This window comes from Aotus nancymaae, unplaced genomic scaffold (genome assembly GCF_030222135.1).
Source record: "Aotus nancymaae isolate 86718 unplaced genomic scaffold, 86718_ANA_hifiasm-v0.15.2.pri h1tg000016l, whole genome shotgun sequence".
NCBI lineage: Eukaryota > Metazoa > Chordata > Mammalia > Primates > Aotidae > Aotus > Aotus nancymaae.
Genome location: NW_026988428.1, coordinates 29239372 through 29263028, shown reverse-complemented (window position 1 = coordinate 29263028; position 23657 = coordinate 29239372). Strand labels below are relative to the sequence as shown.

The 23657-nt window shown below is 38.8% G+C and overlaps 1 protein-coding gene across 2 annotated transcripts in view; it reads left to right on the top strand.

Moving 5' to 3' along the window:
* Nucleotides 1–23657, top strand: part of LGR5 (leucine rich repeat containing G protein-coupled receptor 5) — a 141723-nt gene that overhangs the window by 102361 nt on the left and 15705 nt on the right. The window contains exons 5-11 of one of the 2 annotated variants that reach the window (XM_012441307.2): nt 7999–8214; nt 11601–11672; nt 14559–14627; nt 16776–16847; nt 20173–20244; nt 20399–20467; nt 20608–20679. In XM_012441307.2, the coding sequence (XP_012296730.2) occupies nt 7999–8214; nt 11601–11672; nt 14559–14627; nt 16776–16847; nt 20173–20244; nt 20399–20467; nt 20608–20679 (642 nt within the window). The remainder of the gene's footprint in view (nt 1–7998; nt 8215–11600; nt 11673–14558; nt 14628–16775; nt 16848–20172; nt 20245–20398; nt 20468–20607; nt 20680–23657) is intronic. The other variant, XM_012441308.2, reaches the window with a different exon arrangement.

Genomic DNA, 23657 nt, shown 5'->3' with positions numbered 1-23657 from the left:
CCACAACAACAAAAGTGACTCTGGTATTACTGCGAAGAATTAATATAAATCAATATGGATTCAAGCTATAAAAGTACATATAGATTAAATAATAGCCCAACAGTATTATAATAATCCTGTGACAAATTTAGCTCCACTGATCCAGTGAACATCAACCCAGTGGCCTGAGAACCCACGGCAATAAAATTTCAATGCAATAAAATTTTATCACAACAAAAAATTTATGTACTTTGTCAAACTGTAATATACACCGATGAAGAACCACACCATTTTCACTTTATTGAAAAAGTAAAATAATAATCAAGAATGCTTTTATTTCTTAAAATTTATAAATGAACTAAATCTTTTTGGCTAGCATGACTTGTTTAAAGTGATCTCATAAAATGTACAATATGCTGTATAAGAGGGTTGGTCACTTCTTTAAAACTTATTTTTTTTAAATGCTCATCCAGGCCAGGAGCTGCTGCTCTCTCCTGTAAACCCAGCACTTTGGGAAGCCGAGGCAGGAGGATTGCTTGAGCTCAGGAGTCCAAGACCAGCCTAGGCAACATGGCAAGACCCCATCTCTACAAAAGTAAAAAAAATAAAAATAAAAATAAATATTTTTATAACGCTCATCCAGCCAGTCACGGTAGCTCACACCTGTAATCCCAGCACTTTTGGTGGCCGAGGTGGGATTATCACTTGAGGTCAGGAGATAGGACCAACCTGGCCAACATGGTGAAACCCCAACTCTACAAAAAATTAGCTGGGAATGGTGGTACACACCTGTGATCCCAGCTGCTCTGCTCAGGAGGCTGAGGTGGAAGAATCACTGGAACTCAGGAGGCAGAGGTTGCAGTGAGCTGAGAGCCTGCCACAGCACTCCAGCCTGAGTGACAGAGTGAGATCCTGTCTCAAAAAAAAAAAAAAAATTAAATATTCATCCAAATATAAAATAGTAGTGTCAGTCATAAAAAGCATTGCTTCATAACTCTGTTTATTACAAGAAGCCCTATAAACTGTATTATGCAACTGTAACATTCTTCACACTTTTGGTTTGTTTTTTTTACCTTCAAGTCATCCATGTTAATAATTGACATTATTATAGTCATCTCAGATATGGAATTAACCAAGATCAATGGCTTATCTTTTGACTAACACTTTACTTCTTGTAGTTGATGGCTCATCAAAGACATTCTTAAACAAAGATATAAATTTGTGTGATACATTGACAAGGTGTCATATACAAGATATAAAGGGCCATTTTCTGGAGCAACAATAACAATAATGATCTCATACATTCTCTAATCTTTACAGTAACACCATTTATAAATGGAAAGTTTTTTCAGGGAGTATGGAGCAGATCAGCAAAATGTTTCTTGTAAAAAAGAAAATTTGCATAATTAACCTTTTTCACGTAGAAATATTAGGAAGAAAACTTTAAACACAAAGAAAATGAGCTTATTTTATTTGGTGGCAGGGGCAGGTGGGGTTGCCTGAACATGAAAGATTGTTTGAGGCCTAGCACTTTAGGAGGCTGAGGCAGGCAGATAACCTGAGGTTAGGAGTTTGAGACCAGCCTGGCAAACATGGGGAAACCCCATCTCTACTAAAAATACAAAAACTTAGCTGGGTGTGGTGGCACTCATCTGTAATCCCCACTACTCAGGAGGCTGAGGCAGGAGAATTGCTTGAACCCAGGAAGCGGAGGTTGCAGTGAGCCAAGACTGGGCCATTGTACTCCAGCCTGGGTAGCAGAGTGAGACCTGGTCTCAAAAAAAAAAAAAGATTAATTGTTTACCTGGTACCTTCTAGCTCTTTGCCAGATAGGACACATTGATATGACAGAACCTCACTCACAGTGAACATGCAGTTATGTTTTATTTTTATTTTACCTAATACTGGGTAACATTCATCTCTGGTCTTGTGTGGCCTCCATCCATCCAGTTGCCCAGGCCAGAACGCTAAATCACCATAGCTTCCTCACCTTCCTCTCTGGCCACATCTGGGGAGTCTGTTCTGCCAGGCCCACGTATTTAACATCCCTCATAGTTGGCCCTTCCTCGCCATTTCCACACTTCTTTCAGGCACTCATCTTTCTCACCCTGATGACTGCAACTGCCTTGGTCATGTACTTTCCCACTAGTCCCTCCTACACTCTTCTGTTAGAGTGACCTTTCTACAGCACATGTATTATGAGGGACTCTGGTCAGAAAGCCTACAACATCTCCATTTCAGAGAAACATTTTTATGCTAACCTTGAAGATTGCTGGGAGAGGATGAGCCATTTCTCATAGGTAGGTAGCCCAGAAACCAGGGAGTGACATCAGCCAGACTCCACTTACTTTTATTTACTCAAATTTATTGAGGCCTCTCAGGGTAAACTTAGTGGTTTTGACCAGGTCCAGTGGTGGGAGAGGCAACCACTGAGTCCATAAGAGACAGTCTTCTTGGCCAAGCAGCTTGAGCAGCAGAGCCTCTTGAGTAATTGTGGAGTCTTCAACCTCAAGCCCTCCCTCCAGAGAAGGAGTGATTTCAACACACATCCAAAAGTCATGCCATGACTCTTCCTCATCAGTCACAGTCCTCTAAGAAACATTGCAAAGTCTCACACTTAATAAAAACTCTGTTCTTGCACCAGATGTTGCAATATTTTTCCTTAGCCATTTTAGCCTTTTGGACACCAGCTATTCTATTGCTGGCCTAACACAGAAGAGGTGCATCCTCTTTTCTCTGTGATGGAAACCTTGCTATAACACTAATTAAAACATGCAGCATAGCTGCTGAACATACAGATTAAAGAACATATGGTGAATAGAGAATCGCCAACCCATATGGCAAGAAAATGGCAATCTCCCGTAGACAGATGTGAAATGATAAAGGGTCAAGAAACTTCAGGAAGAAAAAAATAAACTTTAAGAGAGGGAAAAAAATGATACCACTTCTGAATTTGAAGGTTTTCCTCAAATAATAAACCCTGTCATTAAACAGTAAAACTTTTACCGTTTACTAAACACATTCATATTTCCTCATTTAATTCTCAAAGCAATCTGTGACATGTGATCCTGCCTTATACATGTGAACATTAACCCACAGAGAAATCAATATGCCCCCAAATCTCAGAATTAAATGACAGTGTCTTGAGTTAAATCTGTGTCTCAATTTCCTAATTCAGTGTACTTTCCAATTTACCATATGCCCATCATGTAGGTTGTTGTAGATGGCATAAGAAGTAAGGAACATTTTCGTTTTACCTGCAAATTATATATACTATAAACTATATGTAACAGGCCCCTCCCAGAAAGGAGCATAAAATGGGTGCTATTTCCCATATAGTAATCACTTTTCAGATGGCATTTCAAGATCATAATTAAGAGCTTTTATTTGAATGAAGGCAAGGCCACTCATTATTGAAAGTGTTTTACTTTGCTGTACGTAGCTGCAGACAGGTTTGGGACTGCCTCTGCCACAGTTTCAATGGATGCTTAAATGCCAAGATCATTGCTAGAAACTTTCTCTGAAAATGTCACCACTTCTCTTTGACCTTCAGAATGCAGATATTATAGTCGATGATGTATCAGAAACAAAACTATTTGCCCTCTTGCATTGTGTGTGTGTGTGTGTGTGTGTGTGTGTGTGTAGCAATAATACTAAAGGCTGAAAAATAAGGGTGACTTCTATAAGTCTAATTGCATGCACCTCTAAATTATTTCCATTATGAGAGTTGAAAGAAATAGCCTTCATTTCTCAGAACTGAGATTCACTGACAATCTAGCACTCGGTCTAGCCACTTTTGCTTAAGCAAAATTTGAATTTACCTTTATTTTTCTGAATGGCTTCAATGATCAAAAGATAAAAATGCAAAGCATTAACCAGCTTCATATAATAATTTATGTAGTAATATATAAAATCATCAAGGTACTTTATATTCACAAAGTCCTGCTGTGTTATTTTCTTAATCATAAAGCAATCCTACAAGATAGAGAGGAGTTACCCCCATTTAACGTATGTGAAAGCTGAGGTCTGTCAATTTGGCCAGTGTCATACAGCTTCTAGAACTGGCTGGAACCTGGTACTTTCCATTCCAAATCTCTGCACTAATTTACGGATTCTAAGGTGCCCACACACACACACACACCCTATGACTTCCACAAAATGGAAATAACAAAGAAAAACTTAAAAACCAGAACTATATAATATAATTATTTTTGTTGCCACTGAAAATAAGTCCATTATGGAACCATATTTTATAGGTATATGTCTTCTTGTATTGGATAGTAATGTTTATCTTATACCTCACTGCTAACATATTGCATTTTTCAAGCATATGAATAGAGAACGTTCAGCTGCCTGAAAAGACCAGGTTGATATAATATGAACTCTTTCTTTACTTACTGCCCTGTCAGCTGCTTTGTCCACAGTCTTACCCTTGTTCTGGAAGAACTACCTGTATGAGTGACTGGATAATTAATTCTATACTCAGGTTTAACCTTGGGATCTTCTGCTAAGAGTAAATCAGATATAGAAGCAGAGTGTAGAATAGTGGCTGCCAGGGGCTGGGAGTGGGAATGGCTGAGTCTGGGAGATGTTGGAGAAAGGCCACAAAGCTTCAGTTAGACAGGATGAATAACTTCTGAAGATCTATTGTATGGCATGGTGACTACAGTTAATAATAATGTATTGTGTACTTGAAAATTGCTAATAGATTAGATCTTAAATGTTCTCACTACAAAAAAATGTTAAGTATGTGAAGTGGTGGATATATTAATTAGCTTGATTTAATCATTTTACAATGTATACATATATCAAAAAATCACATTGTATACCATAAATATATGCAATTTTTATTTGTCAATTATTCCTTAACAAAGCTGGAGGAGGAAGTTAAATCAGATAATGCCTTTGAGTGTGAACAATATACCTGAATTAGGTTTAGACCACAGAGGCCAGGTAGATATGAACTCTAAAACACTGCATTTAGAAGGAGTATCATTTATTGAGAGCTTCTTATATGGAGAAACTGTAGTAGAGAGATGCATAAATGCTTCACTCGGAACATCTGAAAGTCTATGCTGTTGAGTTTAAATCTAGGAATATTAGTATTTAGAGTGTTCAATCTCCAAAGAATTGTCCTGTCTTACTCATTTCATTTCAGATAGCAAATTGGTATAAGATAATAGCATGGAGGCCAGATTACATCCTTTTTTCTGGGAGGAAAAGAAACATGATTCATAAAAGATATCTGTCCAGAGAAATGGATATATTAAAATTAGGAATTGATACCCAGGTCACTTCAAGATACAGCAGAAACTTTGGTAGCAACATAAAATACCAAAGAAGACAATCCTATGACTTCATGCTGCAAGAGCCTTTTCCATAAATGCATCCCAATGTTTGCAGTGAACTTTAAGGTTTGTCATTTTCAAGACTTTTATTTTTTTTTATTTTTTGAGACAGAGCCTCACTTTGTTGCCCAGGCTGGAGTGCAGTGGCAAGATCTTGGCTCACTGCAATCTCCACCTCCTGGGTTCAAGTGATTCTTGTGCCTCAGCCTCCCAAGTAGCTGGAATTATAGGCATGCACCATCACACTCATCAAATTTTTGTATTTTTTATAGAGATGGGGTTTCACCATATTGGCCAGCCTGGTTTTGAGCTCCTGACCTTGGCCTCCCAAAGTTCTGGGATTACAGGCATGAACCATTGTGCCCAGCCCAAGACTCTTAGAAGCTACTCATACTTTCTCTTTTTTTTTTTTTTTTTTTCTTTTTAAGACAGAGTCTCACTCTGTTGGCCAGGCTGGAGTGCAGTGACGTGATCTCAGCTCACTGCAGCCTTTGCCTCCTGAGTTCAAGTGATTCTCCTGCCTCAGCCTCCTGAGTAGCTGGAACTACAGATGTGCACCACCACGCCCAGCTAATTATTTTTGTACTTTTTATAGAGATGGGGTTTCGTATTTTGGCCAGGCAGGTCTGGAACTCCTAACCTCAGGTAATCCACCTGCCTTGGCTTCCCAAAGTGCTAGGATTACAGGTGTGAGCCACCAGACCCAGCCACCACTCATACGTTCAATGCATAGACAACTGGCAATAAACGAAAACAAAGAAGCTCACATTATAAAGTGTCTATCCTTTCATCAGTGCAATAGTTAAGAAGAGTTTACATGTATGCTTTTCTTCTCATCAAACAAAAGCAATCACCTCTTTATCTCCTGATGAAATTATACCTTATCTGAGCTTAAGCCAAGCACATTGCTGTTAAAGAAAGGAAAAAGAGATGGTGTTGAGTTTTCTAAACATTTCAGCCTCCATTTGTTGACAGAACCTTAAGATGTTTGAAAGCTGTGTTTCTGTTGCCTACAATGATAGTTGTTCTATTGGAAATTTAATTGTAAATGGGTTATGACACCCAACTTTTAAAATTTGTTCCAAGTGACCTTATCTCAGCTATTAACAAAGCTTGGAGGATTAGAAGTCCTCCAGACGTCAGGACTTTTAAGGCATCACTTGTTCCCATTCAGTCGGTAGAAGTAGGAATCAGAAGATGATTGAAGTGGCATAATGGCCACAAGTGAGGAAGCTGCTTTCCATAGAGGTGAACTTCCTACCAACAAAGAATTTTATTTCTAAATTGTTTAATTTTGGTTTGCGGAGGATTATTTTGTGATCCTGGTGTGCTTCCTGCATCTGTTTAGTCTTAAATGCTTCCGAAAACATTTTTCAAAATCCACTCGTGATTTTCTAATCCTTCCTAATTCATGGGCCACTTAAAATACAACTCTTCTTCTTTTTTAATCCTACCTTTGAAAATGCAAATGTGTGGGTCTTAAAAACAGATTAGGAAAAACAAGTGAGTGCTGTTGGAAGCATAGTTTGAGTGATGGTCGTTCTATTATTCATGCATCTTACAGAAAATTGCAAATGATGTGACTTTTGTCGCTTCCATAAGAAAAGTTAGAACCTTTAAATTATAGCCACTGTTCGTGTTGGATTGGGGCAAAATAAATGTATGCACTCCCTCTGCTGGCTTTGAGGTGGCAACAGCTCATTAACCAGACTTATTTTTAGATGTATTTCCCCATTTTAAAACAGATAAAAATGGAGTGTGGGAAAAGGAAGCAAAAGCTGGAAAGTTGTTAATTTTATTATTCATTTAAAATGTCAGAAAAACAAACCTCTGCTTCACACAAATGGTTAGGATAAGCAAGAAAGCCGGCAGTTTTCAGGCTTTCCAGTGCTGTCCTAAGAAAAAGGGAGAGGCCATCTCTCTGAGGCATGTCTCTAATGGTCTTTAAAAAATTACTCAGTTCCAAAGAGAACACATGGACACAGGGAGGGGAACGTCACACACCAGGACCTGTTAGGGGGTGGAGGGCAAGGGAAGAGAGAGCATCAAGACAACTATCTAATGCACAAGGGGCTTAAAACCTAGATGACGTGTTGACAGGTGCAGCAAACCACCATGGCACATGTATACCTATGTAACAAACCTGCACATTCTGCACATGTATCCCAGAACTTAAAGTTTTTTTAAAAATTACTCAATTCCTTCAAATACTGAAATAATCTTTTCCCAGAGCTTACTGAACAAACTAATAGACTAGTATGTTTAGTATGTTCAAAACAATCAGGGAAAGCAAAGATAATTCCCTTGGCTTAGGGTGGGAGGAGGAAAAGGGTATCTCTATGCTAGTGTCAGAAAGAAACTAAAAGATCATCACACTGAAACTCCATACCTCAGGGGAGGCCACTTCCATGCATGAAAGAGCATTACCTACAATCCTGGAAGAGAATCATCGTACCATGGAATTTTAGAGCCAGAGGACCTAGGAAGCAACAGGCTACACATGAATGAAAGGAGAGCCCATCCAGAGAGGAAATGCTCCAGATGGCAGGGCTTCCGGGGACCCCAAGCCCTGTTCCACTCTTGCCCGTCATACATGGGAAGGGATTTTCTGCAGTTGACCTTCTGCCTGGGCTTTGCTCTCTTTTCCATTCTTGCTTTCTTTGTTCCACAGGCGTCTGGATGCTAACCACATCAGCTATGTGCCGCCCAGCTGTTTCAGTGGCCTGCATTCCCTGAGGCACCTGTGGCTGGATGACAACGCTTTAACAGAAATCCCCATCCAGGCCTTTAGAAGTTTATCAGCATTGCAAGCCATGACCTTGGCCCTGAACAAAATACACCACATACCAGACTATGCCTTTGGAAACCTTTCCAGCTTGGTAGTTCTGTAAGTTTTATTGATTTTGCTCTCTCTTTTAACAGTTTCTAAAGTCACTGGAAGACCTTGGCCTTAAAATGCTGGCTCTTCAAACTTAAATGGGGACATTTTAAGGGAGGAAAACCTCCTGAGTCCCTCCCCAAAATGACATAAATGCTCCAATTGTGTAAATGACTTAAACAACACTTCAAGTACCTGCTAGGTGCCAAGCACGGCAGGGCATACAAAGATAATGAAATATGGCCTCTACCTTAGAGGAGCCCATTGCATATTGCACAAGGAGTCACCACACTATACAATTAGTATAGTAACCTAAGTTAATAACAATTCCTTAGTTTAAAAAATAATTGATAATTCAGGTCAAATTGAAAGATATTCTTCTTATTATCTAATAAGAACTTTTTGAACCCTTACCAAGGAAAGAGAAGTGAGAACAAATGATGTAACTGCCCATTGAGTTCTTTTTCCCCACTGCGCAAACAAAGCCAATTTATCAAGACTAGAGAATTGCAATAAAGAATAACACATAAGGCCAGGCACAGTGGCTCATGCCTGTAATCCCAACACTTTGCGAGGCCAAGGCAGGTGGATTACTTGAGGTCAGGAGTTCAAGGCCAGCCTGGCCAACATGGTGAAACCCCACCTCTACTAAAAATACAAAAATTAGCTGGGCATGTTGGCACACACTTGTAATCCCAGCTACTGGGGAAGCTGAGGTGGGCGGGTCCCATGAACTCATGAGGCTGAAGTTGCAGTGAGCCAAGATTGTGCCATTGCACTCCAGCCTGGGTGAGAGAGTAAGACTGTCTCAAATAAAAAAAAAAAGTTTATCACACATAGAGCCAGCTAAATGGAATACTAGAATTTTATTATTACTCAAATCAGCCTCCCTGAAAATTCAGAGGCAAGAATTTTTTAAACAGTTTGGCTAGCAGGGAGCTGCGGAATGGGGAATGCTGATTTTTTGGATCAGGGATAAAATCATAGGGGGTTGAAGTTGTCCTCATGCTCTGAGTCAGTCCTTGGTGATGTCCTTAAGACCAGATGGGCCAGGTAACCCATCTGGGAGGTTCCAGCTGATCTATCAGAATACACAGTCTGATAAATACCTTGAACACCGATCTTAGATTTTACAATAGCGATGTTATCCATAGGAGCAACTAGGGAGGTTAGGAGTCTTATGGCCTCTGGCTGCATGACTCCTAAACCATAATTTCTAATCTGTGGCTAATTTGTTACTTTTACAAAGGCAGTCTGGTCCCAAGGAAAGAGCAAGTTTATTTCGGAGAGAAACTGTTATCATTTTGCTTCAAAGTTAAACTATAAACTAAATTCCTCCCAAAGTTAGTTCAGCCTACGCCCAGGAATAGACAAGGGCAGCTAGGATGTTAAAGGCAAGATGGAGTCGGTTAGGTCAGATCTCTTTCACTGTCATATTTTTCTCACTGTTGTAATTTTTGCACAGGTGGTTTAATGGATAGCATGTTATACATTTGCACAGCATCCCCCCCACCCCCTGCCGGCATATGTCTAGATTTCGTTATTTTAGTGAATCAAAAATGATTCTCAAACAAGTAACAGTTTGAAAAATAATCAGTTTTCTTTAAGAATGTAGCAGTATGACCCCCACATGTATAATATAATAACCAATCAATGAGGAAGTCTTCTTCTCACTAATTCTCTCTTTGCTCCATGCCCACCCACTGACCCACCGCTTCCTTCAATCATTCCACTTGATGATATGTCTGTCTCTTGCACTGTAGTATGAACTCCTTTGAGGGCTGGCCAATATCTTACTCATCCCTCAATCCCCTTCCTCATATGCTGCATGTAGAAGATCCTCAATGAATGTTACATAAATGTCACCTAAAACCAAAATTTATTTATTAGAACAAAAATCTTAGTATGGAAGGAAAAGAATTTTTATGATATTAACAAATTTCTACACTGAATTTCACATAGAAAGATGATGCTACTGACCCACCAAAAACTGGGTATGTGCTTTAATTTCTTTTCCTCCACTAGAGGAAATGGATTAACAGAGATCCAGTTATACTTTTTCACTCTATCCTCCTTAAGCCCATTTTTTACAATCCTTTTGGGAGTTGGTCCAGTTTTCAGTTGTACACAGCTGTTCTCACTGGCTCTGACCTAACTGACTTACCAATTGAGCCAGAGATGATAATCGTACACACTAATATCGTGTCAAGATAACTAATCGCCTTGGGCAGCAGAAAAATCTGATCATCATTGCCTGTGACTGAAATCATTGTTTCCTGTTGACCTGTGCCCCCGCCCTGGGAAGGTAGCCATTACACACCTTCAGCTTTATTAGGAAATGTGCTTGCTATCTATCCTTCAGATGTCAATGATGGTCAGTATCTCTGCTTAACATCCTACATCTCCCCCCTCAGAGCCATGCTGATCAAACTATGCTTAAAAATATGCCTTGAGAATGTAAATTAGTTCAACCATTGTGGAAGACAGTGTGGCAACTCTTCTAAGATCAAAAGACAGAAATACCATTTGACCCAGCAATCCCATTACTGGGTATATACCCAAAGGAATATAAATCATTCTATTATAAAGATACATGTATGTGTATGTTCACTGAAGCACTATTCACAATAGCAAAAACATAGAATCAACTTAAATGCCCATCAATGATTGATTGAATGAAAAAAATGTGGTACATATACACCATGGAATACTATACAGCCATAAAAAAGAACAAGATCATGTCCTTTGCAGGAACATGGATGGAGCTGGAGGCCATCATCCTTAGCAAACTAACACAGGAAGAGAAAACCAAATACTGAATGTTCTTGCCTAGAAGTGGAATTAAATGATGGGAGCACACATGGACACATAGAGAAGAACAACACATACTGGGGACTATCACAGGGTGGAGGGTGGGAGGATGGAGAGAATCAGGAAAAATAACTAATGGGTACTAGGCTTAATACCTGAGTGAGGAAATAATCTTTACAATAGACCCCAATGACACAAGTTTACCTATGTAGCAAACCTGCACATGCACCCCTGAACTTAAAAGTTAAAAAAAACAGCCTTGAACCCTGAACTTACTTACATGAATTATATTGCGCATATTATTATACACACCCTGATGTCCCAAAGCTAAAAGGTAAAAAACTCTGGCTTCTAAGTTCTATGGTATAGAATCATCTATGGTATGAGTGAATGCAGCATATAGTCTTTTTATTTTAAGTTAGCTTCTTATTTTTTTTTGTTTGTTTTTTGTATTTTTTTTTTTAGGTTAGCTTCTTATAATTAGTGCATTCTTCAGTATAAGTTTCTTTGGATTTAAGCAGTCAAAATGTTAAGTTTGCTATGTGCAGTGTACCTTCCTAACTATCTGTAATGTTCTATTGCAGACATCTCCATAACAATAGAATCCACTCCCTGGGAAAGAAATGCTTTGATGGGCTCCACAGCCTAGAGACTTTGTGAGTTGACCTTGTTTCCCTTTTTTTCAGTTTTTCATGAATATTCTGAAAGAATCAAAATAGTCTTAAAGCCAAACTTTGTTTGGTTTGGTTAATTGCCTGAGCTTTCAGCAGATATTTACAGTGGCATTATCTTACACACACACACCCCACAGAGCTAAATAATAAAACTGCGCTTTTATTTTAATCTAATGAGAGTGATAAATTAGTTACAATCATCATAAATTAAATGAGATGTTCTCTACTGAGCAGTGACTGTTTGCTTAGAAACGTGTAGTCTCTGTCAAAGATCACTCAGGCTCACTATTCATGAGTCTGGTACTCCCTGCTGAACGAGAGGATGCCAGCCAGGCAAATGCCTGTGTCTTCAATCTCACGTGAACAGGCATCTCATTAGGAAACAGTGACGGCTCATGCTAAAGCGATTCAAAAGATGAAAAGGGGACTGGGGGATGGTCACTCATGCCTGTAATCCTAACACTTGGGAGGCCAATGCAGGAGGATCACTTGAGCCCAGGAATTTGAGGCTGTGGTGAGCTGTGATCATAACACTGTACTCCAACCTGGGTGACAGAGCAAGACCTTGTCTCAAAAAAAGAAAAAAAGGTGAGAAGTAATAATAGCTACTATTTATTGAGCATATCTATAATCAAATATTGTGCTAAGCATTTGGCATACATTGTTTTAATTACTTCTTATAGCCATCCTATGAGAGCAGATATTACTATCCCATTTTAGGCTTTAGTGAGGTGAAGTTATTACATATCTAGTCAGCAGCAGAACTGAGATTTGCTTCCTCCTCTAGTCTGATTCTGAAATTCATGTTTACTACTATATACTACTTCCAAAGAATAAGTCAAAAGTTCAGTTCTTAATTGGTACCTATAGTAAAAATAGAGTTAAGCCAGCTGACCATATCCTAGACACTCTCACAGAGCCAAGGTAGAGGTTCTTGTGGGCCATACCAGGGCCTCAGGCTTTTCCCAGGGGAGGAGCTGCTCTTTACTGCCCTGTTGAGTGAGAAAGGTATAATGAGAGTGAGGTGACAGGCAGGGAGGGTCCTGAGTGTGCTGGGAGAGGAGGGTGGTTGCAGCCATGTCCCCATCTCTACCCTCACATTTTTAATACTCAAATGCAATAAACCACACAGAGCACTGGATCTGCAATGCTGGCTCTGCCCAAAATTGCAAAAGGAAAAGACCAAAGACCACTTCTGTACTTGGGGCCCACTGTTCATTTACATACAGAGCTTAGCAATTTGTTCATGATCAGTTTAGCTTCTAACCAGATACAGGTTACTAATTTCCTGAGGGACCCTGTGTTGGTGGTGTTCTCCTAGCGTATAAGCACTAACAGCTCTTTCCAGGGTTATTTAAGTCACCCTGTGCTTCCTCTTAGGTGCCAAACATGAACTTGTCCAGGCAGGATCTTTATGTCAGCTTCATGGCATAGACAAGCACTTCCCATCAGCTGCTAGGAAAAATTAGAACTCTTATCTACACAGGGCTGGGCTCAGAAATCTTAGCAATGGAAATCACCTTCTAGCCCTTTTGAACAATAAGAGGAATGAAAAACAAGATGGGCTTTCATGGGTATTTCCATAAATAGTCTTTTTTTTTTCCATCAATGTTTGCGGTAAGGACCAGGATTGCATGTAAATAACATAGAGCAAAACATGTCAGGGAAAAGTTCATGTGAATCTTATTGTCTCCCCTTCCCCTACCTTGCCCAGGGCTACAGAGGATAAGTAATTTGGTTATTTCCAGCCTCTTCCTTTCCCTCACTAGAAATCTGAGTAATTTATAAGGGCCCAATCCTTGTTTAATCAAAACAGAGCATCTGGAGAGATTTACAAACAGGAAGAAAATTTATGTCTACAAAAGACACGCGTTTCCTGCCTGCAGTATAGTTTAAGGATGGTTTGTGCCAGACAAGTAGGAACCTTGACTCGTGTTTAACTCAGTCAAATTATCAAATTATCTTTCTCTTAAAATTAAATAGCAATTCTCCACAGAGGAGGATCTAACCACATCTGATTGCCTGACCAAAAGGTTTTCCTGCATCATCTGGGAAATCTACCGTTCCCAGAGACCAGGAGGCAATTAGTTTTTCATACAAAGATCTAGATATAAGGTGGAGTAAATCTGTAAAGCACTTGTGAGTAATGAAATTGAAAAGCCAATTGTGTTGTAACAGTTACAAAAACTAATGATTCGAGATAATTTGACCACTTCATCCCTGGGCATGAGGGATGACATAGAGCTTTGCCGCACAGATCAAGGAAAACATCCTATTTTCTGAATCCTTTGTGACTCTGAAGAAATTCTAGACCAAATGTCCTTCCAGAGGGTACCCTGTCTCACATAAACCTCTCCAGAAGCAAGGCTCATCCTGGACTTTAGGCTGTGAAAATCAAGGTCAAAGCAGCCCTGCAAGATGTCATGTCAAAAAAGAGTGAGAAGGGAACAAGAAAAGGGATGTGATCCAGGAGTCCTGAGGAGTGCAAATTCACACTGGCCAGTTAGTGAGCCAGGTTCCCTTGAAGAGCTCATTAGCCACCCATCAACACCTGGCCAAAAAGGCATCCCTCCTACTTAGAAGTTAACACTGCCACTGAGTCACACTCCCTTTCTTTTTTAGATGCCCCAGTACCATTGAGCCTTGATTCTCAAATTTCTCATGATTAGTCAAATGACCATTTTAATGCAGATACTCACAGAATGCTGGTAGTCGACAAGCCAAGAGAATCTTTTTCCAAAAAGAAAAGCAATGAGAACTTCCATCAGTGATATGGGTTCATTGGAATAGCATGTTAACTTTCCTTGTAAATAGAGTATATATGAAGTTTTAAATAAAAACCTGAAAATACTATTTACTCATTTTCAGAGATTTAAATTATAATAACCTTGATGAATTCCCCACTGCAATTAGGACACTCTCCAACCTTAAAGAACTGTAAGTATTTAGGACAATTTTAATGAGAAAACTTTTATGAATGTATTTAAAAATACATGTGATTATTTACATAATGTGACTATTTACATAATATGACTTGCTAGAAAATTTTGTTTATATAAATAATGATAAAGCACATTTGAACTATGTTTTAATTGATTCTATCTCTAGAAAATATCAGATAATATTTTTTATTTATGATGGGTTTCTCTAACATATATCTAAAATAAACACATATATTTCTGTAAGCCATATTTTTTCTCTTTTTCTAAGCCATAAATACTCTCCCAACATAATATACTTTATAGATTTATAGATTTTTAGTAGTAGAACTAAAATGGAATTTAGTTACTGAGCATTTCTAAGAACTTGAACATTTCTGAGTTGCATACGTTTAGAAATAGATGAATCAAACTGTATGTGCCTAGTAAACTACGAGCTGCGTTCTCATACATTGCAGTTGACCCTTGAACAACTAGGGGTTAGGAACGCCAACCCTTGCACAGTAGAAAATCCACGTTTAACTTTTGACTCCTGAAAAACTTAACTACTAATAGCCTAATGTTGACCAGAAGCCTCATCAATAATATAAACAGTCCACTAACACATATTTTGTATATGTATTCTGTACTGTATTCTTATAATAAAGTAAGCTAGAGGAAAGAAAATGTTATTTTAAAAATTCTAAGGAAGAGAAAATATATTTACTATTTCTTAAGTGGAAGTGGATCATTATAAAGATCTTCATCCCTGTCATCACATTCAGAAGGCTGAGGAGGAAGAGGAAGAGGAGATGTTTGTCTTGTTATCTCAGGACTGGCAAAGGCAGAAGAAAAACTCACGTATAAGTGGACCCGTGCAGGCCAGCACAGTGGGTCATGCCTGTAATCCCAGCACTTTGGGAGGCAGAGGGAGGTAGATTGCTTGAGTCCAGGAGTTCAAGACCAGCCTGGACAACATGATGAAACCCTGTCTCTACTAAAAATATGAAAATTGGCCGGGCCTGGTGGCACATGCCTGTAATCCCAGCTTTTGGGAGGCTGAGGCACAAGCATTGCTTTGAACCAGAGGGGCGGGGATTGCAACGAGCTAAGATTGTGCTACTGCACTCCAGCCTGGGAGACAGAGCAAGATTCTGTCTGAACAGCAACAACGAAAGAGTGGACCCATGCAGTTTAAACCCATCTTGTTCAAGGGGCAACTATCTTTCATTTTTAAATGTTTAATGAATCTTATTTAATTCTAAAACCCATAATTTTACTAAAGTAAAGCTGACTTTCAGCCATTGGGTTGCATGTACTGCCTTTTAGATGATAAAATTTAATTAGCTTTTTTTGTATCTAAAAAGATAAATAACCTATCTGAGTAATGTTCTAACACTTGGAAAGGAAAATAAACATAGAACTTCATTCCCCCAGCAGTAAGAAGTAAGACATACAGCTAAAGGAGACACAGAGGAGCTCGTTTATAAGAAAAACCCTTATGGTGTTCTGACTCAGGAAACCCCATGTGTGGCTTAGTTGGCTTAGCTTGGCTTCATGGCATAGGTTCAGGCAGCCCAAAGAGTGCCACTCACCTCAGACAGCCATAGGCTCAAATAAGCTCCAAAGATCACTGAATCTGCTTCTCTGCTATTCAGACAATATCAACAACAACAGATGACAATCAGCTTCTAACAACAGACTCAACGAGCCAGGGCACCTTTCTTCAAGTCAGAAAATTTTGTCCTCATAAGGAGACTACTTAAATCTTTACTTCACTGCAGCTTAAGTCGATTTTCTCTTCTAGCTTCAAACGGGGTCAGTAGGAGTGATCATAATCTCTCCAAAAATGGTTTCCACTCTCTCATGCTTTTATACAATGATGCTTTATTGGATATAAACAGTTTCTTCTTATAACATTAGATTGTAAGTTTTCGTGAAGTTTATTATTTTCAGATTCTTTATTTCTCTTTTAGGATGACAGCACGTGATTATTTTTCCCCTACAGAGCAAATAAGGGCACATAAGTTTCAAGATGCATAGAGGAATTTAACATTGTCCTCTGGTTACTAAAGGTTCTGATTATTGCCACTGTGGTCAGGGTGGGGGACTCTATTAAATAATTTTACCCCACACATAATTTTTTATAATTTTTTTCCCTTTCTAGAGGATTTCATAGCAACAACATCAGGTCGATACCTGAGAAAGCATTTGTAGGCAACCCTTCTCTTATTACAATGTAAGTGACCATAATACTTTTTGGTTTCTCCATCCTGAAATATAGCATATATTATACCTTTAAATACAATGATTATTCTATATTTGCCTGAGTTTTGTTTCATTCGGTCTAAGAGTTTATACAGAAAAGTATATATGCATGCATTTTGCCAGGTTCTAGCTAGACACTGAAATAACATAAAGACTTTTTTAAAGATCACATTATGCTTGTTATCGTCAGATGTGCTAGATATCTTTAAAATAATCTTGTAAAATGCTTTTGATTATCTCTATTTTCTAAGGAATAAAACTGATTTTTAGAGCATTAATGTGAAGTCTGCATAGTCATTGAGAACTTGAACACAAGTATACTAGAAATATAAATTATTATATACAAGTAGATGTCTTTTACAGCAGTAGGCTCCAGCCTAAATTGATGGTAGAGGTTTTATACTGGTTTGTGCTAACCCTCTATCTCTACACATTATTACACCTAAACATTCACATTTATACAAACTAAGATGTAATTCTAGAAAGATAAATAATGTTTTAGAAAGGTATATATGAGGATTTATGTGCCAGGTAAAATAGGCCAGGTACTGTGGCTCATGCCTATAATCCTAACACTTTGGGAGGCCAATGCAGGAGGATCACTTGAGTCTAAGAGTTGGAGGTTACAGTGAGCTATGATCACACTTCTGAAGTCCACCTTGGGCAGCAGAAACAAAAGAACAAAATAGAGTTACAACTACTAAGTATAACTAATTTTATGTTTCACATTTAATACAGAAGAATGAAGATATATAGTTATAGTATGAGGCTGGCTCTCAGGCAAAAGGCTCCTCTTAGAGGCAGGTTTGGGACGCAATCAAACCTGAGGTTGTGAATGAGAGGCCTGAATATAGAGGAGGAAAGTAAGGACAACTGTTAAACATGACTCTAGAAGCACTTCTCAGCAGATGCTGGTCCTGTGCCAACTGGATTGAGGGGCTTTCTGGAACCATGTGGTATTTGTCACAAATGAGCATCAAGTCCCAATTAGGCCGGACAACCGGAAGAAAAAAACCATTCATGGTTTCTGAAATGTTCTGGCAATATTTTGGCAAACTAAGAGTTTTAAAGTGTATTGACAATAAACATTCGTCCTCATTAGGGACTATTTGCATATTAAGAGGTTGGCACATTACATTGCCTTTGCTCCTCCTTCTGCAACAACAGTACTGGTTTTTCATCAGTCTTTTGATATGCTAATACTCCCCAAGGAACTAGCAGCCTTTCTCCATCTGTATTAGAGCTTCTATCCACTATTTGACAGTATTGACCATTTTCTTCCCGAAACTCTCCTCTCCTTGCTCCTGCATCTGTTTCCATCTCTTCCAAGCCCACATTTCTGTGAATGCTTTCCTTGTCCAGTTGGCTACCCAGTCCTCATTTCCACCTCTGTAGTCCCCATTCTTTCCATTCCTCCTGACCTCCACTGCACCAGCCTCTCTGCCAGCCATGGCATCTAGATTTCCACCAGGCTGCATGAGGCTGGCCTCCCTCCCTTCACCGTTGGTGCGGGTCATCTTCCTTGAAGCACAGCAACCATCCTGTTACTCCTGCTGTGAAACATGCATTCAGGATGTCTGTTTACACTAAATGTAAACTCCTCACCCTGACATTCACAGCCTAAGGTCACATATGGCCTAAGCCAACCCTCTCAACCAGTTCCCCAAAGCTCTCCTCAATCACCCTAAGTCATACACCAGACTCACTAAGCTATGTTCACTGAACAAAGCTTTTTTCTTATTTCCTTTGCTCCTACAATTCCATTCCCTCACTATACTTCCTGAAATTCTGTCTTTCAGGACCTATTTCAAATGCCATTTCTTGAAGTTTTTTATAATCTCTCTCGAGCATATGAGAGAGTTCCCTCCTGAGAGCCCTAAAATTCCTTATGTGTGTTTATGATACTTTTGCCTTATACACACAAGCATGTATATTCATACCTGCCCAGTGTATATATATACACATATGTATGTGTATGTGAACACTATTATATGCATACAAGTATATGATATAGCTAAGAGCTAATAAGATATTAAGAGGAAAGCTCCATTTTTTCATCATAAGGCCCATATTCCAGCTCTAGCTCTTTCTCTTACTGGTTAATTCCAAGAGAAAAGAAGAGGATTTAGGTTTGTTGGGTAACAACTGTATCCCAGGTTCTGTTTCAGATATTACATGTGCATTAGCTCTTCTAATTCTTGTGCAAGCCCTACCACTAAGGGTTATGATCTCAGCTTAAAAAAATTAGAAAATTGAGACTCTGGGAGGTAACGGGCTTGCCAAGGTATCTCAGCCTCAATTTTCTCCTCCAAAAGTGAAGAAAATAGTATCTACACTATGAATCTTATAAAGTTGTTGCATGGATCAGTTGAGATATATATATATATATATATATATATATGCAAGAGCTTTGTTAAATAGAAAGTAATATGCTGTAATTTATTTGCTTTATCCCAACTGATTCCAGGCTTCTTTATGGCAGGAACATCTTATCATTCTTCTTCAAACCCCCAGCATCTAGTATAATGCCAGGCCCAGGTACTTACCCAATGACAGCTTTTTAATGAATCGATCTTTAAATCCCCACATACCTACCCTCATACTTTAAACATAGTAGACATTAATGAATATTTGTTGAGTTTAATTGGACTAGAAGAATGACTCAGCTAAAAAGTATATGGCACTTCATTGACCAGGCAGTTCAAATACCATTACATTGAAAACATCTGCAAACAAAATACTTTTTAAGTTCTAATAATGTCTCACCTTTTAAAACAACAATTAATTCAAGAAAATTTCAATGTTAGAAATATGTCAGAGTAGCTCATTTCCTCTCCAATAATTTGATGAGTCCCTTGTGTATGTTATGGTGACCAGCAGATACAATAACCTTCAGTAGATATCGATAGACAGACTTCATCTTTCATTAACTAATGATATGATTGCCAGTACTTTGAATTACCTTTTTGCAACTCAATGGATATTCTACAGATGCTGGAGGGAGAGAAAACTCTTAAGTATTCAGTTCACTCGCTTTTTTCCTTAGTAACTGTCACTCACATCTCCCTTGCTGTCAGAAATCTTCAATTTATATAGTACAGATTCCTTACCAAAAGCCTCATACCGTGAGTCAAAACACTTTTGAGGATTGCCTGAAGTCAAGGAATCGGGTGTTATGTATAACAGTATAATCAAAATTACATAAATACATTTAATGTATTTGTTCAAATTTTAAACAGGTATTCGTCTTTCAAATTTTATACTAAGATATTAATTGCTGTTCGGGTTTCTTTTAGACATTTCTATGACAATCCCATCCAGTTTGTTGGGAGATCTGCTTTTCAACATTTACCTGAACTAAGAACACTGTAAGTTTCTGTGTCTCCTATGTACACCTTCCCCCTACAAGGTTGCTGTGAAAAATCAAACAAATATTGTAGGTTGAAGTGCTTTGAAAGCAGCAATAAATATTACCCCGTATAGAATCTTCTGCCGGTAATACTCATATACTCCACCTTCTAGGACTCTGAATGGTGCCTCACAAATAACTGAATTTCCTGATTTAACTGGAACTGCAAACCTGGAGAGTCTGTAAGTACTGAGTAGACTCTTGACTTTGCCCAGAACATACACTGCCATTAGAGCTTGATCAGTCTTAGCATCAGTGAGTCAAAATATGTCACTGTGTGATGCCCGAATGAACTAATTATGTCTGGTTTGTGTTTTAACAGGACTTTAACTGGAGCACAGATCTCCTCTCTTCCTCAAACTGTCTGCAATCAGTTACCTAATCTCCAAGTGCTGTGCGTATCAGTAAGGCAATAATGTTGTGTAAACAGGCAACTTCCATTTAGGGGTGAAATGGTAGACGTGATTTCAATAATGATTTAAAAGAGGAGAACGTTCTTTCCTTGCTGGTTTGCAGGAGGTCAGGCCTCCTTTGCCCTCTTTGGTCCAGGCTCTCTGACATGATCCTAGTGGCAATGGTAATATGCCCTTTGTTTTCTAAGTCCCAAACAAGCTCCCACAAGACTTTCAGTTGGCACATGTCTTTCCGAAAAGATATGAACAGGCCAAAGTCACTTTATTTCCCCCTCTAAAGGCTTTGCAGAGCAGAACAAAATAACATAATGGATCAATCACCCAATATGGATGCGAAAATCAAAAATTGAGATATCAGACCCACACAATCCTTGATAAAGGTGAACAAACATTCTTTCAGTGTAGTTGTCAGTGCCACGTTCTAATGTTTCCTGTAATGGTTAAACAGCTTGCATATGTTATTTCTATTGACTTGGAACTTTTTCCTCTGCCTTTCCCATGTGTTATTAAAAAAAGTAGTTTATATGAAATCAAGGAGACTTGTTTTCACCTTTCATTTTCAGCCTTCTCCCTCAACTCCCACTCAACCCAATTATCCTCTTAAGCATTGTTGGGACTTAATAAAAGGATTCTTAGTCTCTTGGCATGGCTCTGCACTCACATAGAAGGCACCTGTGGCAGCTCAGTGCCTGTAATTCCACCATAAGCTTTACTTAGCAGCACTCAGAATGTTAAGTAGATGAACGGGAATGGCTGCCACTGTGATTCTGCCTTTTCCCATTCCCAGCCTGCATGTCACTTCAGACTCCAGTTGCTCAACGTGGGTGCAGTGACACCACATGGTAACCTTGGAGTCAGTGATTCACATCTGAAGGAGGGGAATATAGAGCAAATCTCCTCTTCACTCCACCCCACCCCATGAGGTGTAGCTACAGATAAGAAAACAGAATTAGAGAAGTTAATTTGTTAAAGTACAATGCAAGAAGGAAGCAGAGTTTGAATTCAAATACAGTCAGTTTGATTGAATAACTGGGAGAAAGTGTGTGTATATCAGATGGCAGAAATTTGTGGGGCCATGTTAGAATTCTGCCTACCACACACACAACAGGCATAATCATCCCCATTTCTCCAGAAAACTGGCTCAGTTATATGATTAGGATTTTACATACTGGAGCTAGTAAGTAAGGAGGCAGTGTTTAAACTGCATCTGTCTCTGCTATGTCAAACAGTGAGTGGTAACCACTCAGGTCTAGAACTGCATAAATGGAAGCTGACTGGCAAAATGACATTAAAAGCAAGGGCTCCGGAGCCAACTTTTCTGTTTCAAACCCAGGCTCCCTATATGCCAGCACGAGATCTTGAGCACATTATTATTCCTCCTGGAGCTCAGTTTCCCAGTCAATAAAAGGGAGATTAGCCACTTCCTTCAGAGGATTCTCATGAGGACTGATTAAATGACTACATGTGAAACAGTTACAACAGCACCTGGGACACTGTAACTCTCAGTCAGTGTTAGCTTTTATCATCTTTCTCACTTCCTTGGAACCATTATTCTTTCCTCAAGTTGGAACGTGAAAAGCCGGGAGGAATACACATAACATTCATAGTATATCTTGCCATTTTCAAAGCACTTTCACCTATAATATTTATTTGTTCTTTTCAATGATCCTGCAAAGCAGCATCTTCTCATTTAGGAGAACTGAGAAAGATAGCAATGCTTTGGCCAGTGTATCAACCAAGTAGAATTAGCTGAAGTTGAGACTAGCACCCAGGAGCCTCACCTCTAGTACAACATGCTTTATGTTCTCCTGGAGGTATAGGTCTGAGAGCTCTCCCCATTTGCCCGAATCATCCACTGAGTACTTGTTACGTGAGGAAATTTCACTGTATAAGACTAGTTTTGCATCACGTGCGTGGGAATTACTTAGCCCACCATACAGGCTATATGTAACTTTCCCCACTTACTAGCTGGTCATCTTAGGCAAGTCATTTCATATTATATGGGTAGAATTATAGTGTCTCCTTCATAAAGTGGCCACAGGGATTAAACCAGATAATTCAAGTAAAGCTATAAACATGGTGCCATTATGTAGGAAGTGGTTGGCAATAGGCAAAAGATTCCTTGTTTAATAAATGGTACTGAGAGAACTGGCTAGCCATATGCAGAAAATTGAAACTGGATCGCTTCCTTACACCTTACACAAAAATTAACTCAAGATGGATTAAGGCTTAAATGTAAAACCCAAAGCTATAAAAACCCTAGAAGAAAATCTAGTCAATACCATTCAGGACATAGGCATGAGCAAAGACTTTACGATGAAATCACCAAAAGCAATTGCAAAAAAGCAAAAATTGACAAATGGGATTTAATTAAACTGAAGAGCTTCTGCACAGCAAATGAAATTATCATCAGAGCAAATACACAATTTACAGAATGGGAGAAAATTTTTGCAATCTTTCCATCTGACAAGAGGCTAATATCCAGAATCTACAAGGAACTTAAGCAAATTTACAAGAAAAAAACAAACCCATTAAGAAATGGGCAAAGGATATGAACAGACACTTCTCAAAAAAAGGACATACATGCAGCCAGCAAACATATGAAAAATAGTTCAACATCACTGATCATTAAAGAAACGCAAATCAAAACCACAATGAGATACCATCTCACACCAGTCAGAATGGCGATTATTAAAAAGTCAAGAAACAACCAATGCTGGCGAAGTTGCAGAGAAATAGGAATGCTTTTACACTGTTGGTGGGAATGTAAATTAGTTCAACCATTGTGGAAGACAGTGTGGCAATTCCTTAAATATTTAGAACCAGAAATACCATTTGACCCAGTAATCTCATAATTGGGTATATACCCAAAGGAATATAAATATTCTATTATAAAAATGTATGCACAGGTATGTTCATTGTAGCACTATTCACAATAGCAAAGACATGGAATCAACCC